The sequence below is a fragment of the Malaclemys terrapin genome, chromosome 4, assembly GCF_027887155.1.
Source record: "Malaclemys terrapin pileata isolate rMalTer1 chromosome 4, rMalTer1.hap1, whole genome shotgun sequence".
NCBI lineage: Eukaryota > Metazoa > Chordata > Testudines > Emydidae > Malaclemys > Malaclemys terrapin.
The window spans coordinates 55,218,188-55,233,561 of NC_071508.1; the positions used below are offsets into that span (position 1 = coordinate 55,218,188).

The following is a 15,374-nucleotide window of genomic DNA, read 5'->3' on the forward strand; positions in this document are numbered from 1 at the left end:
CAAATAAAATAGTAAGCAGGCATTCAGAAAGTCATCCCTGAGAGTACAATTGTGTACTATACTTTGAGCAGGGGGGATTAGCTCAGTGCCAAAATGGTTGGATTTTAAGAGTATAGAATAGAATTGGAAAAAAATTAAATTAAAAAAGAAACAGTGAAAAAATGACCGTGTAAAGTTGTAAATTCTATGAAATACCATTATTTACCTGTTTGACCTGTAGACCATGACTCCATATCCTTTCTAAGAGGTCACAAAGACTGGCTATTAACGTATTCTCTTCTACACCTGTGATGTTCACCTCACCATGACCTAGTTCCACAGCTTCTCGGCCCATTTTTTCAACCAGCATCCTCTTGGTCTTGTAAAGAAGATGGCAAAAAGAAAGTTATTCTTACACACCAGGAACTGCTACGATCCTTCACAGTATATGTCCTCAAATTCCTTTACAACAGTAACAGAGTGATAATACAATTAGGTTTATACTGTACCCTTGGCAAGCTAGTGCAGAAAGACATTTCTCTTATTTCACTAATAGTCCTCCATTATGTGGCATCACCAGTACTGACCACCTGAGAGCCTCTTCCATCTTTTTATCTAATTGAGTTAGGCAAAGGGACACACGTGGCCTCCAAAGGCTGGTCCAAGGGCTTGGAATGGGTAATCACCACTGAGTGCACCTTTGAGTGGAACAGGCAGAGGTCACGGAAGTCAGGGCTGGCCTGCAGAAACTGAGGAGGTTCAGGAGCAGGGTAGGTATAGAATCTGGAGAGGGATACCCCAAGTCTAACCCCTACCTTACCAGAAGTGTCAACAGGCAGAATCAGTTCTGAGGAGGTGCCTTGGAGTGACATGGAAAGTCCTACCTCATTCTCGGAGACACTTTTTCCAGAGAGTTTTTTTTAAGTAATCCTATTCCTCTGGAGTATCCCTCTGGGGGGTTCCTGAGCAGTAGCAAGGTGAACAGGGACTAGCAAACTAGTCCGGATTCAATACTAGCTTGTTCTCTTCAGAAAGCTCCCTATCGGAGATGGAGACAGTGAAGAATGAGGCTTTTCCTGCCCTCTAGCTGTGGCAAGTTCCCCTAAAACAGAGAAGAAGGTAGCCAGGGAGCCCACTCACTGAGGAAGGAAGGTGTAAGGACTCTCTGTGATAGACAGGAATGGTCCTATTTATCCAGGCTAGGTCTCCTCTGGGTGAAGGTGAGAGAGACTTGGGAATACCCTGCCGTCAGCATGCTGTTCCTGTGAGCCTCCATCTGAGTGTTGTTTTTCCAAGAGAAACCCTTTCCTGGGTATCCAAGAGGACATGGAATCTGTCCTACTTGTCCCTGGAGTCTGCAGGTGGCTGCTGTAGGGGTATGTGGTTCACAGCCACTCCTGCCCTTGCTATGGCCTGATAATGGCAGTTCCGTCTGAGATAGCAGTGGTAGGGAGGGGTCAGAATGAGCCTGCTGCTGGTGGATGCAGGGATAGAGGCACAAGCAGAGCATTTTCAGCCGATGAAGACGATTCACATTCATCCAGCCAGGTGGCAGCCACATCAGAGAAAAGATGTATTCTTGTAACAGGTTTTACTTTACCATTCTAACAATAGCTATATGAAGTTGTCCTCATGAACAGGTTTTTAAATAGGTTTATTATTAAAATGTTTGAACTATGGCAGCTTCCAAAGTCGCAAGTCAGGATCAGGGCCCCATTGTGCTGGGCTCTAGGACAGTCATAAATAATGAGGCAGTCCTTGCAATGGATAATTTATTCATTGCAATGGGCTAGAACAGAGTTATATGAGAGGTTGCACTTTAGAATATGAATATGCAAAACAGTGTGTAGCCTTGTGGATAGAACATTAGAACCCAGCTCTCCTGGTTTCTATTTCTGGATCTGTCATAGATTTAGTGTGCAACTGTGGGAAAGTCACTTAAATTTCTCACTTCCTCAATCTGCCCATCTATAAAGCAGAGATAATAATTTAGCCATGTTTGACAATGCTTTGAGTGAGAGCTAGAGATGATAAAGTCTATGTAAAGGCCAAGTATTTTATATGTATTTATAAAATATAAGCATCCATATTTATTGCCTCTCAATGATTCATGTATCAAATGTTCTCAGTTCAATCATAAAAATATTGAGAGTGGGATTTTCAAAAGTACATAAGTCGCTTAGGCACACAAGCCACACTGAAAATCCCCCTTTGAAAGTCAGTGAGTTTTATGCTTCCAAGTCAAATAAGTGCTTTTGAAAATACCTCCTATGAAAAACTTGCCCAGAGATCTGAGACTCCAGCAGTCTCTTTTCTAGTTCATGCACCTTTGCAAGTAATCAAGTTCTGCAGACCAAATTAGGCCCTCTTTTACACCTGGGCAACTCCATGGTCTTTGACTTATGTCCTCAGCGTTACTTAGGCAACTCTTTTCTTCCAAGGGTTTACACAGGTGTAAATGAATGGAATTTAGGGACAGTATCATGAAGAGCAGTACCCTATTCTGTAAATAGTTCCATTGCAGTCAGTGGAAGAATAGACCTGATCCAAAACCTACTGAAATCAGTGGGAGGTTTTCCATGGATTTCAACAGACTGTCGATCAGACTAACTGAGCACAGTAATTAACTAAATTTTTATTCATAACTAAGGGTCCACAATCTGGCTCTTATTAACAAGTATGTTGATGATGCAAAAGATAAAATAGAATCCAGTGCAACCCCTCTCCACTGCTAGTGGAAATAAAAGGCAATTAAAAAAAAAAAAGAAGCAGTAGATGACCAAATATTCGAAAGGGACAGATCTACTGAATAAAAGAGAAGTGCCATTTTTACACAGTCACTTTGCAGAGTAAAGCCATGCTTTAATTTTCATTATCTGCTTCAAATGGACTTTGGGAACTACCATAATCCTGTCACATCCTAGAAGATAGGCATCACTTTTCAGCTCTAGGTATCTAATCCATTTGATGTAACAGTGCATTACATTAATCTGTTTTATCTACCATAGTCTGCTTTTGAACCTCTCAGATAATGGTTCCTCAGTGACCTGGTATTGCCAAGTTATCCTCTCAGTAATGCCCAGTGCAAGTTATTCCATTGTTTAAGTGACCTCACTGCTATTATTCATCGGGTACGTACAATCAACACAACAGCAGCTAGAAATCATTCCTAATAAACCAAATTACATTTTCTATTTTTAGTTTCAAACTATCATTTCTTTATTCACTGTCCTTAACCACCTTCAATAAAGTCCTCACCCTTTTTATATTATGACCTCCCAAGCACTGACATTTATCATATGCTTCGTCATCTTTTCTCTATGGATGTATCCATTTCCCCTAATCTCTCACCGTAGATCACACTTTTCATAATTTTTGCTGCTATTCTTAAGCATCTCTCTAATTCATCCATGTCTAAGGAGAGCTAATTAATGGGCCCAGCTGAAATGCTGCAAGTATCTCATGCCAACAGTCAAACATCTCATACATTTCCCCCCCTCTTTCCCTGACATTCTAACAACATCTCTATTACTTGCAAACTTTTCACATCCCATGGCGCCTTACTCCCATAATGGAAGAGTTAAAACCAAAGGGCCAGATCCTCAACTGGTGTAAATCAATGTATTTCCATTTATTTCAATGGAGATATGCCAGTTTATACCAAGTGAAGGTCTGCCCTACAAAGAACAAAGCATAGAGACAGATTATCTGGAGTGCCTACATATTCACAATTTCAGTTTTTGTAAGTGAGAATAATAAAAATTTATAGATTTTACCAGGCATTATAAACAACAGCCCAAATTAACTCTGTTGACTTCAGGGAGGAATTTGAGTAAGAGTTTATGGAAGAGTTATTCTCTTTACTGTTATATGGAACAGCAAAGCAACTTTGATGATGTGTACTCAAATATATCAGTCAAAATAATTCTACAAACTGGGGCCAGATTTTTTAGGAAAAATGTGTTTTCTGCAGTTCATTAACTCACTTCATTTTAACAATTAAATACAGTGTCTAAATTTTTACTGCAATTTCTCTCTTGTAGGACATTTTAAAAATATTCTCACAATGAAGCATTCAAAACTAGACTGGACAATACACTAGAAAATGTATGGCTCGGAACAATGCTAGACTGGCAGGAAAATAAAGACCTACCAGAGCATCTAATTTTATGTTTTTATAGTAGGTCTCCTAATATGAAAAGTCTCCAACTTTTCAGGATATCTAAAAACACATCCATTTATTTATTAAAGGGACATACAATCCCCAAAAGGAACAGCGTAGACCAGTTTCAGATTATGCATACACCCAAGGGCTTGTCTTCACTACCCACCTGGATCAGTGGGTAGAAATCGATCTCTCGGGAACGAATTATCGCGTCTCGTTGGGACGCGACAATCGATCCCCAAATCGACGCGCGTACTCCACCAGCGCAGGTAGGGGTAAGCGCCGTCAACAGGGGAGCCGTGGCGGTCGATTTGCCGCCGTCCTCAGAGTGAGGTAAGTCGGCTCGGATACGTCGAATTCAGCTATGCTATTCGCGTAGCTAAATTTGCATATCTTAAATCGATCCCCCCTTAGTGTAGACCTAGCCTGAGAGTGAGTGAGTTAGTGTGCAAGTAAAAGGTGAGTTTAGTTTTACTAACTGTAGCCCAGCAAGGTGTGGGGATCAGAAGTCATTTTCTCTACATTACCTTATTTCGACATTCCTTCAGTAAGCCTTCAACAAATTTCCAGTTTGTTTGTGCAATTACCGATGGAGAGAGGTTAGACAGCTTAGGCTGACGAATGGTGCTGCCCAGATTCCTGGCTTCTTGGATATACTTCTGTTCGAGGATAGAAAAAACAAACGTACCCAAAAACAAGAGTGACAAAATGGTATACAGTAGCTACGAATCAGTGTCAAACAATCTGTCTTTGCTGCCCCCATACCCAGAAGGGAAAAAGATCACACCATCTTTCAAAAGAATGCTCCTTTATAAAGGATAAAGACATTTACTGTATTAGTTAACTGAGTTAAGATCCCATATAAACTGTCCAGCTAGCATCAGGATGCAATTGGGGCTTTGATTAACACAACACCACAACACAAAACCGTTCAGATGCATAGTTTTAATTTCTCCCTCCACTACTACAGAGTGTTTCCTTTTTCTCCTCTAAAAAAGGCTTGTAATTATTGCTATAGATACTTGATATTACTGTCAAAGTGAAACAGTCTTCCAAATGCGATTATTTTGCAGATAAGTAATGATGCTTTTGGTGGAGGAGCAAGTGTGACAGTAAAGGTATGTCTACATTGCAATTAGACACCTGCAGCTGGCCCATGCCAGCTGGCTTGGGCTAAGGGGCTGTTTACCCGTAGACATATGGGCTCCGGCTGCACCGAGGGAGGGTCCCAGAGTATAGTCTGCCTGAGCCTGAACATCTACATGGCAATTAATTAGCCCCTTAGCCCAAGCCCGAGCCAGCTGGCTCAGGCCGGCTGAGGGCGTCTAATTGCAATATATACATACCCTAAATGGCTTTGTCGGGTGATTAAAGACAGAAGCTAAGCTAAGGAGCAGTTTATTATGAATAAACTCCAATATTACAGATCTAAAAAAAGATCAACATTTTAGAAGAAAATGATTTCCTTGACTCATGAAGGTTTGAAAGGTCTGTGCTGCTACTGTTGCTGCATTCTGATGGATCAATATGTATTTCAGTGACACTTGTGAGAGGGCAGCATTTGATTGTTCTGGATTGTGATTGACTGAAATCCTACTCTTGCTACATCATAATGAATAAAGTGTTCACCTTTTACCAAAAACAAACAAACAAACAAACAAACCCCACTTTATCCACCTTCTGAAACAGTCTAAACAACTATGAAATACATATATTTAACTATGCATCTTTGATGCCAGGACTACAGGTCATGTTGTACATATGACATACCAGGTAAAGCTCTGAAACAGATTTTATAGAGGGTCTGAAAGGCCAATCATGCTGGTCCCAGTCTAAATATGATTGCAAATGAAGCTCTGGCAAGGAAAAATCCAGATGCTGGCAGGAGAGGTTTGTAGTAAACAATCAGACAGGCCATATTAAGCAAAAGTACGGTAAGCAGATATGAATAAAAGCGTGCATGCAAAAACAGAAAAGATAACAATTAAGACAGAACTCAATGCCATTTAAAGCTCAGACCAATAAATAAATATGCAACATAAAACCTGTAAATAATGAAAGCTTAAATAAAGGAAAGAGCAAAAAAAGCATTTAAACACTAATTGTGATGAGATTAAATAAACAATTAAAATGAACTATGTCCTTTACTGCATACTTTGACAAAATTTCACAAGAGTCTTAACAGTTGTCAAATCTCAGTTTCACAGTTTCTTTCTAGACAATTGCCTCAGACCACCAATTAAAATTTTTATTTTTACCAATCCCTGCCTACCAGCCACAAGGATTTTCACTTCTCCACTCAAAAACACTCAAAATTACTCCCTTTCAGCCGTTACAGACTAATGGGGAAAATCTTGGGGGTGGAGGTCCCCATGGATATAATGTACCCAATAGATTTTGGTACCACTCTAAATAAATATCTAAAACGAGTTAACCCTACAGACCAGAATAGCTCCATCTGCTGAACACGTTTTAGCAATATGGTTCATAGGATATACTATTTACCTCACATACTAAGGTAGCGGCTCTCCGATAATTAACCATTTGCTAAGTATATTCAGCTTTCGTTAAAAAAAAAAAAAAAAAAAAAAAAACACCACACCCCTTCCTGGAAAATGGAAAGTGACTTTTTACATGTATAATTACAGTCTGATACCTCAATGGTTCACACCTGCTATCACCATATTTGTCAAAAACAATGTCAGATTATGGACTAACTACTACTCACTTTCTCTTTCTTCTCCTAAATGGAAGATGTTATTGAGACAGCACCATAAAGAGCATGTGAAAGCAGTAAATGTTCCTTATTTGTAGAATTTAAAAGTGCACAAACCCTTTTTCTTTTTTAAATATGGTTACAAAGGAGATGACATCTAATTTTATCTCCAACTACAATTTTTATAACCAAGTCACAAAATCCTGGAAAATAGGGTTCATAATGGAAAATGCAGTTCAACCTTTTATATCATCGTTCACATATAACGATGGAATGAATGAAGAAAATATATTTAAAAAAAAAAATGTCCTGCAAGCATCTTGGTATAAACTTTAAAAAGAACAAGGTTAAAAGATTCTTCACCCAAACATAAAATAATGTATCCCAAAGCTTTATTTTTTGTTTATATATAAGCACATATCAATTCAAATATTTTAAAAAGAAATCAGAACATCGGAAAAATGGTTCTCATACTACACTTCACCACCATATTTTTTGTACAATGGAAGTTCAGAGAACTAACCATTTTGTTCTTGCCTAAGTAACTGCAAAGTAGCTGGCATCATATGACCCAACTAATGTCACTTTAAAAGATTCACATGGGGATTTTTGGAGTTTCTTCCTTTCTAGCCAGGCCCCCTCCTCAAAAACACAGAAGTATACCTATCAAAGGAACACCATTTTTTTTTTTTTACAAAAGGGGAACTATTTTGAATCCTCACAAAGCAGATAGGATCCATAGTATATTTATAGCCAAAAATCAGCACTTTGAACAATGCAGCCTTCAAACGCAGCCCAATTCTCAAATCAGACCGTGCATGTCTACCTGCATACTGGTATCTGACTTTTGCCACATTTAAACACTGCAACATAGTCACCATTTTTTACCATTGGTTTCATACTCGTGGGACAGATCCCGACTGGCATAGCTTCTTTAACTTCAATGGAGCTATGACATTTTACACTGGCTGAGGATCTGCGCTTTATTTTTGAAAGGTCAGAGTAAGGAACAGCTGAGGTTTACTGTGGAATAACTGATTTGATAATTTGTGGGGAAGACCGTGTGATTTCTGTAATGAAAATCATATTATACAGTTACTGAACAGTTTTCACCTCTCTCTGATCATTGTCAAGACGCAGGTGCTCTGTGTGTTGTTTTTGTCTGTCTTTCCGCCTCCACTGTGCAGGTGCGTTTCTCTTTGTCCATCTACAGATCAAACAAGATTATTCATTAGATACCAAGAGTCAGCTGAAGAGGAGCGAAAAGCAGGAGCAAAGGTTTCCATCTTGGATTGTTAACAGGGCTTGTCCACATTCCAAAAAATACCCACTGGTAACAGACGTGCCAGAACCAGTGCCAAACACAGGTTAACTGCAAGCACACACAAGTACAGACTGTGTTTAGCATCTCTTTGTAAGCAGAGAACCTGTAACGGTTTGAAAATGAAATCTGTCTGGAAGAATTATGTTCTTAGGGAAAAAGCAAAAACATAATCTCGTGCACTTGGTTTCTAGTTTCCACTTTTAAGGCTTCTTAGTCACCTCTGCAGCTACTAATCTCTTCTTCCTCTTTCTTCCCACTTTTTAGGAGATGGTCCCTTATTTTAAGCCATTAGCTCTTAATTGACCTCTGGCACAGGGCTCTCTCTTTTAATCAGTATCAATTAAAGTCACTCAAAAACCTTAACTCTGTCCCCATTGCAATACTGGCCTCCTTGCTTCACTTCGTTACTAAAAGGATCCTTAAGAGTCCCCCACATTCAGAAATCTGACATTTCTGATTTAAAAGCGATTAAATTTGCATTTTGACATCTCAAATTTGGTCTTATACTTTGGATCGCAACAAGATCCAGTGCTACTCCATAATGCACAATAAAGTTTGCATACTCACTTGTTGCTGGCTGGTCCTATGGAGAGTACGTCAGACTGAAGCTTGGGGAAAAACCCAAGTTCATACTTCCCTTGGCCAATCTTCATATCTAATAAGTGTGGGTGGACCGCAGTGTGATCTATTTTTACAAGCCTTAATTCAATAGCTTTCTCTGAAAGTTAAAAAAAAAATTCTTAAGCATGTAACTTTATAGATAACCAGTGCTCTAAGTGTTAGGGTGGCGTGGGAGAAGAGAAGTTTTAATCAAGCTGGGACATTGAGAGGTGCACTGTAAGCACTGCCTTACCAAAGCTGCTGCTCCCAGATTACAACTGACACCTCTCCACACACACACACACACACACACTTTTTTCAAACCACTCTAAGCACTGCAGATAACCTTCCTTTTTTACGTTACCATATATACTAAAACACCAAATCTGTAATTTAAGGGGATAGGGGAATCCCCATATTGGCCAATATCTGAACAGGGAGGCTTATGTACGAGTCCATACTGTATCCAGGGACTGCTACCAATGGCAGCGAGATGATCATCTTATCTGGAACATCCCACCCTCAGGCAGGTGAAGAGGAGAGCTGAACTGAATTCCCTTTTACAGATATCTCACAGAGTTAGCTTGCTGTCTCAGGTTCTCGCATTGCCCTTTCCAGTATAGAATTTATTTCTCCACCAGAGCCTCAATTTCCAACTCTTCTCATTTGTTTTTGAAACACTAAGGCTTGGTCTACACTACCCCCCCCAATTCGAACTAAGGTACGCAACTTCAGCTACGTGAATAACGTAGCTGAAGTCGAAGTACCTTAGTTCGAACTTACCTTGGTCCACACGCGGCAGGCAGGCTCCCCCGTCGACTCCGCGGTACTCCTCTCGCCGAGCTGGAGTACCGCAGTCGACGGCGAGCACTTCCGGGTTCGACTTATCGCGTCCAGACTAGACGCGATAAGTCGAACCCAGAACTTCGATTTCCAGCCGTCGAACTACCTGGTAAGTGTAGCCAAGGCCTAAGACATTTAGATTCATGTTATGGCTGATAAAATATCTTATTTGAACAAGTAGTCTAACTTTGAAGGTGCTAGTGAGAACAGCTATAACTCCTTACATGTTACTCTTACCTGCCTCATCAATGGTAGTGCACTTTTGATACATAGATGTGCGCAGAGTTGGTGTCCTAACATTTAACAGTCTAATTTTATCTACTCTAGAATCGAACACTCTCAAAATTGGGTCTTTGTCATCTTCGTCATGGCACATAATCTTATTGTCGATAAAAGACGCAAACATCTGTGTCTCCAGAAATCTTGAGAGAAAAGGCAAGTAAGGTTCAGGCTGGTCTGACAAGAAAGATGCCTAGTGAACAAACAGAGACAAGTCACTTTATATATAAAGTCTATACAATGCCTTGTTATAGTTCTGTATATTGTTGAAGTGAAAGTATTTCTAACCAAGGACATATTGAAGAGTTTGAGAGACATCCAAAGCCTTCTGTTTTGGGGATTTGGGTTTTTTTTTTTTTTTTTTTTACAGACAATGTTCCATTTTACTGTGCATGCCAACTCCATCTTAAAAAATATACTATGCAAACTTTTTTAGTTTGCCTGGCAATCATCTATTTTTAGCACTTCATTTATAAATAAAAAATATAAAGGACTTTAGAAAAAGCCAACATTTTGAAATTTTAGCTCAGCTAAGCTCCCCCAGTGGCAAAACCAATACTGGATACACACATTATGTACTTATGGTCTGATCCAAAGCCCACTGAAGTCAATAGGAGTCTTTTCACTGACTTCAATGCATGTTGGATCCATAGGCACCAACTTCTCCTGGCGTCGGTGGGTGCTCGACCCTGCCGGCCCAGCCTCTGCCCTGCCCACATTCCAACCCCTTCCCCGAAGTCCCCACCCCAACTCCGCCTCCTCCCTGTCCCTATTGGACTACTTCCCCAAATCCCCGCCCTGGCCCCGCCTCTTCTCCACCTCCTCCACAGAGTGCACCACATTCCCGCTCCTCCTCCTCCCTCCCACAGCTTGTTATGCCGTGAAACAGCTGTTTCGCAGCAGCAAGCACTGGGAGGAGAAGCGGGGACGCAGCGCGTTCAGGGGAGGCGGCGGAGCGAAGGTGAGCTAGGGCGGGGCAGGGACCTTGGCTGCCAGTGGGTGCAGAGCACGCACCAATTTTTCCCCGGGGCGCTCCAGCCCCGGAGCATCCATGATGTCGGCGCCTATGGTTGGATCAGTCCAAGAAGGTGTGTCTTCACAGCCCATGTCAGCGAGCCTCCAAGCCCAGGTCGACAGACACAGGCTCCTGCTCCTGCTCTAAAAACAGCTGTGCAAACGTTGCAGCATGGAGGGGTCGCGGGATCTGAGCATTGAGAGATGTTGGCCGGGGAGCCTATTGTTATCTACATAATTTTGTTCCCTACCACAAGCACTAGAATATCTTCAAATATAAATTTCATTATTTGTATAATAATATGCATCTTTTACACAACTGATTGGAAGGTTTCAATGAAGAAATTCAAATGTTCACAACATTCCTTCCTCACTCCACCCCACCCACATTTTCTGACCACTTCTAATAACTTGTACTTTCGGGTTTGATTAGTAATTATTTAAACAAACATGACTCAGTTTTGCACTTCTTTTCAAACTTACTTTATCAAAGTTCTGCATCTGCTCCCTGTTGGTAAACCAAGACTCCTTGTCCTGACTCGGCTGAATGACAAATACTTCATAGTCTGCAAACATCTGTGTAAAACGGTTGGCAAAAACTTCTCGGATTTGAATGTTCAGCTGGTAAACCCGTAACTCTTCTTCATCGCATTGAACCTTGAGATCCTTGTTGCTACTGGTCTCCTCTCGCACTTCCAGCTGAGAGAGTAAGGGAACATACAAGAACCAAATGTGTCCCTTCCTTCATGGGAGGTTTGGTACACAAGGAATGCAGGCCCACACTCAGACCCCATTTGTTATCCTATTGTCATTCCTCCAATCAACATTCTAACCTATAACCCAGAAGATTCCAAACAACTATCAAGGAGAGCAATATTTAATAACTCAGCTGAAAAGACTGTTAGTATAAGAGATTATAGCTCCAATAATAAACTGGATATTCACTTCCAATGCTCAGGACACTAAAAATAGGCATTTTTTAAAAGATAGATAATATATAGAATACACAGACACACCATTTACTTTCTTTGGTCCTTAGGGGAAAAAAAAACAACAAAAAACAAAAAACAAAACAAAAAAACTTATGAGGTCACAAGAGACTTTACTATTCAGGCATAGTAGGTGAATATGTATTTCTCTCAGGTGTACCATAAATCCATATTTATTACTGTTCCAAGTCATTATGTATTGACCTTCATATTAATATTGATGTGCAGAATCAAAAAAAAGTTGCTATGCAAGTAGTAGTCGTCATTTTTCCAAGATCAGAGGTCTGTGGGAAGCAATTTAAACATGCAAGACAAACAAACATCCAAGACAAACAAGCAAATCTTTTTGAGAGAATTTTCCCTCAATCTCAGAAATGTAAAACACAAACCTTGGAGACCTTTCAATAACACCACTTATGCAGGTAGGGCCCAATTTTCAGAGGTGCGGAGAACCCACAGTTGAGAACAATGAGAGCCATATGTGCTCAGTATCTCTGAAAACCAGGCCCTAAACATTTTACAAACATTAATGAATAAAACTTCACAGCATCGCTGATGTGGACATATTATTATCCACATTCTACAAGTGGAGAAACTGCGACAGAAAGATGCCAAGACACCAATTTCTGTGTCTGCACAAATAACTGTATGCCAGTTCTGGCCATGTCTACATAAGAAAAATAAAAGTATGTTTTTAAAACACTGATTATCTAACATGAGTTAAGACCCTAGTGTAGGCAAGGAAAATATTTTTATCATGTCTACAGGGAAAAATAAACTCTAGGCGGAGCCAAGGGATTAACCTCGACCAAACCACAACGACTTGACTTTGTCTATACTATGATGTTAATATGGGTTAGCTAACATGTATTAAAAATACACTTTTTTCTAGCGAAGGTAAGGCCCAAGCATTCAGACCATCACTCTGTATATCTTTCACTCACTCAGTAGCTACTGCAATTCTGTAATACAACTCCCAAAGAGATTACATGCAATTCCATAACTTACCTTTTCAAGGCTCACACCTGTTCTTTTAACAAGTGCTTGAAGCCTTGCTATGGTCTCATTTTCCTTTAGCAGTTCATATGAATTTAAAGGTGATCCTGCTATGTTCCCATTTCTTTTATCAGAAACTATGTCACATGCTCGGAGGTTTTTCATCTTTGAGGCGCTTTCACTACAGTGCAGGTTTCCCTCAGGTGGAATTCCAAACGCCATTAGAATCTCAGAGATTTCCTGAATGAATTCGAGTTTATTCGGGAATTGGGGCAAATCCTCTGGAAGCTCAATAAAATGGTTGTCTACATCCACAAAGCACAGGTTAGCCTGCAAAATTAAGTCAGGATAGTATTACATTAAGCTTCAAACATGGAATTTAAATGTTTTATAAAGATACATTTTACATGTTGTACATGGACTCTTAAATGTACTTCTACTCCACATACGCTCCTTGGGTTAACCCAGTCTGAATCTGTTGGCCTTAAGAGCACACTGCAAAGCATGTTTTCCCAAGCTTTGGAGGAGATGGCCATAGTACATGCCCTGAGAAGTCCTGGCGACGCACCAGTGAGGACTCTAACTCGTGTGTGGCTTTGCAGCATGGCTTCTCACACACTGATGCCAATCACCTGAATTAATGCTGTCCCTTCCATACTAGGATAGTCCCAGTTCCTCTTGACATCCATGGGGCAGAGTTAAGTTTGTGTGGTTATGTTATGAAGGAAATGGTACCTTATTTTTTTATTTCCTGGATTATTATTTTTTTTAACATTTGTAGGGTTTTTTATATTGTAACACTAACCTTCTTCTAAGAGGTAAGCTCTTTGGGGATAGGACTGTATTATCCTAGGTTTTAACAGAGTTTAGCATAATGGAGTCCCATTCTCAGTTCGTCCCTAGGTCCTACCTAACAAATAATAAAACAAAGAATGGGTATGTGGAGAACCCCTTAACGCCACATTTCCTGGTTTTCTAACACTTGAGTTGTTAAGGCTTGCACATCTTCAGTGGGAGGTGCACAGGGTAATGGTCAGTATTCCTCATTTTGATTCCACAATAAAGATTTTTGTGTTTTAATGGACTCAAAATAGTGATTCTGCAGTAAATAACTGAGTACCATGAAGTTTAGTGTGGGTTCATCTTCCAGCCCTTAAAAGCAGACTTTTAATGGCATGTGTGTTGGTTTGGACTTGCGTTCAGTACCAACGTAGTTTTAACACAATAAATGTTAGGTGTGAACACTACAGTGCCTCCAGTACTAGCCTTAAGACACATGTGAACTGTAGCTCTTTTCATAGGAAGGGGTAGACAGCAGAGCAGTTCCCATGTGCTTCTTTGAAACCATGTAGCATGGCACAGGTGCATGATTTAGGAAGCTCGTGTGTTTTAAGTAGAAGACCCTGAATTTAGGAATTTCCCAGGGATCCTCATATATGCATCAGAGGCTTTAATAACTAAAGGTCCGATCCTGCAAATACCTACCAAGCAGAGTACAAGTGTTTGCAACATAGGATACTGAATAATTAAGCCTCAGAACCAGTCCACCGTACCTGTAATTTCTCAGGGTAAAAAAAATGTTTAATTTCTGTCAAGTTATTTAAGAAATGAGAAGCCACTTACATTTTTCTTTTACCCCTCATTTCACAAAAGCCTCGTCCAATTTTCCTTAAGCTTCTCAGCAATATTTCACCCTAGTAAAAGATTCTCCATGTGACATTTACATTGGCTTGGTTTAGTATGGGAAAGATTTATTTGGGGTATTTGGAGGAGAATTGGACAAATATTTGGTTTATAATGGACAGCTAGCTTCATCCTAATTACAGAGACCAGCGTGCCTGCATAATCCAAAAAATAAAACCTCTTGCCAATAAAGGAAAAGCCAAACCAGATGTGAAGTTTTCTTCATAGGAGAAGCTCCTCTCACAAACGTTTTCTTCTTCTAGTCGAATTGCTGTGTAGAAATTAGTCTCTCCTCTGAGTACTATACACACAGCCTACACTGCAAGCCACAGAGATGGCTGGTTATCACACAACCAGTTGTTACTATGCCATTTAATATTTATCCCACTAGTACTTCTGCTTGCTCATGCTTAAACATGTGTTGTATAATATTTGCATTACTATATTCAAAGGGAAAAAATATTTCTCCCGATTTTTGTTCTGTTTCTCTACAGCTTCTAGCACAATGGGGTCCTAGTTAATGAACGATGCTCCTAGGTGCTACAGTAATGCAAGTAATAAGTAATAGTAATTTAGGTCCTCATTCAGGATAGCACTTATGTGTCATTGAAATCAAGGAGACTTGAACACAGGCTTCAAGTTAAACAATTGGTTAAGAGCCCTTCTTAAACAGGGATGCCTTCCGGAATCAGAGCCGTATTCCCCAAAGTAAACAGGAAAGACAGTTTTCCCTATTTTAAAAGCCTTTTAAAAGATTCTAGAATTAAATTTCACTGCAGAAAGAAA

The 15,374-nt window shown here is 40.1% G+C and overlaps 1 protein-coding gene across 3 annotated transcripts in view; it reads right to left on the reverse strand.

The window, feature by feature from the left end:
- DENND5A (DENN domain containing 5A) overlaps positions 1-15,374 on the reverse strand; it is a 95,970-nt gene that overhangs the window by 22,898 nt on the left and 57,698 nt on the right. For 2 of the 3 annotated variants that reach the window (XM_054025650.1, XM_054025649.1), the window contains exons 6-12: positions 12,918-13,235; positions 11,404-11,619; positions 9,865-10,099; positions 8,752-8,902; positions 7,974-8,067; positions 4,672-4,803; positions 206-358 (exon numbers count right to left, since the gene is read on the reverse strand). In XM_054025650.1, coding sequence (XP_053881625.1) covers positions 206-358; positions 4,672-4,803; positions 7,974-8,067; positions 8,752-8,902; positions 9,865-10,099; positions 11,404-11,619; positions 12,918-13,235 — 1,299 coding nt within the window. Of the gene's footprint in view, positions 1-205; positions 359-4,671; positions 4,804-5,914; positions 6,023-7,973; positions 8,068-8,751; positions 8,903-9,864; positions 10,100-11,403; positions 11,620-12,917; positions 13,236-15,374 lie in introns of all 3 variants that reach the window. The other variant, XM_054025651.1, reaches the window with a different exon arrangement.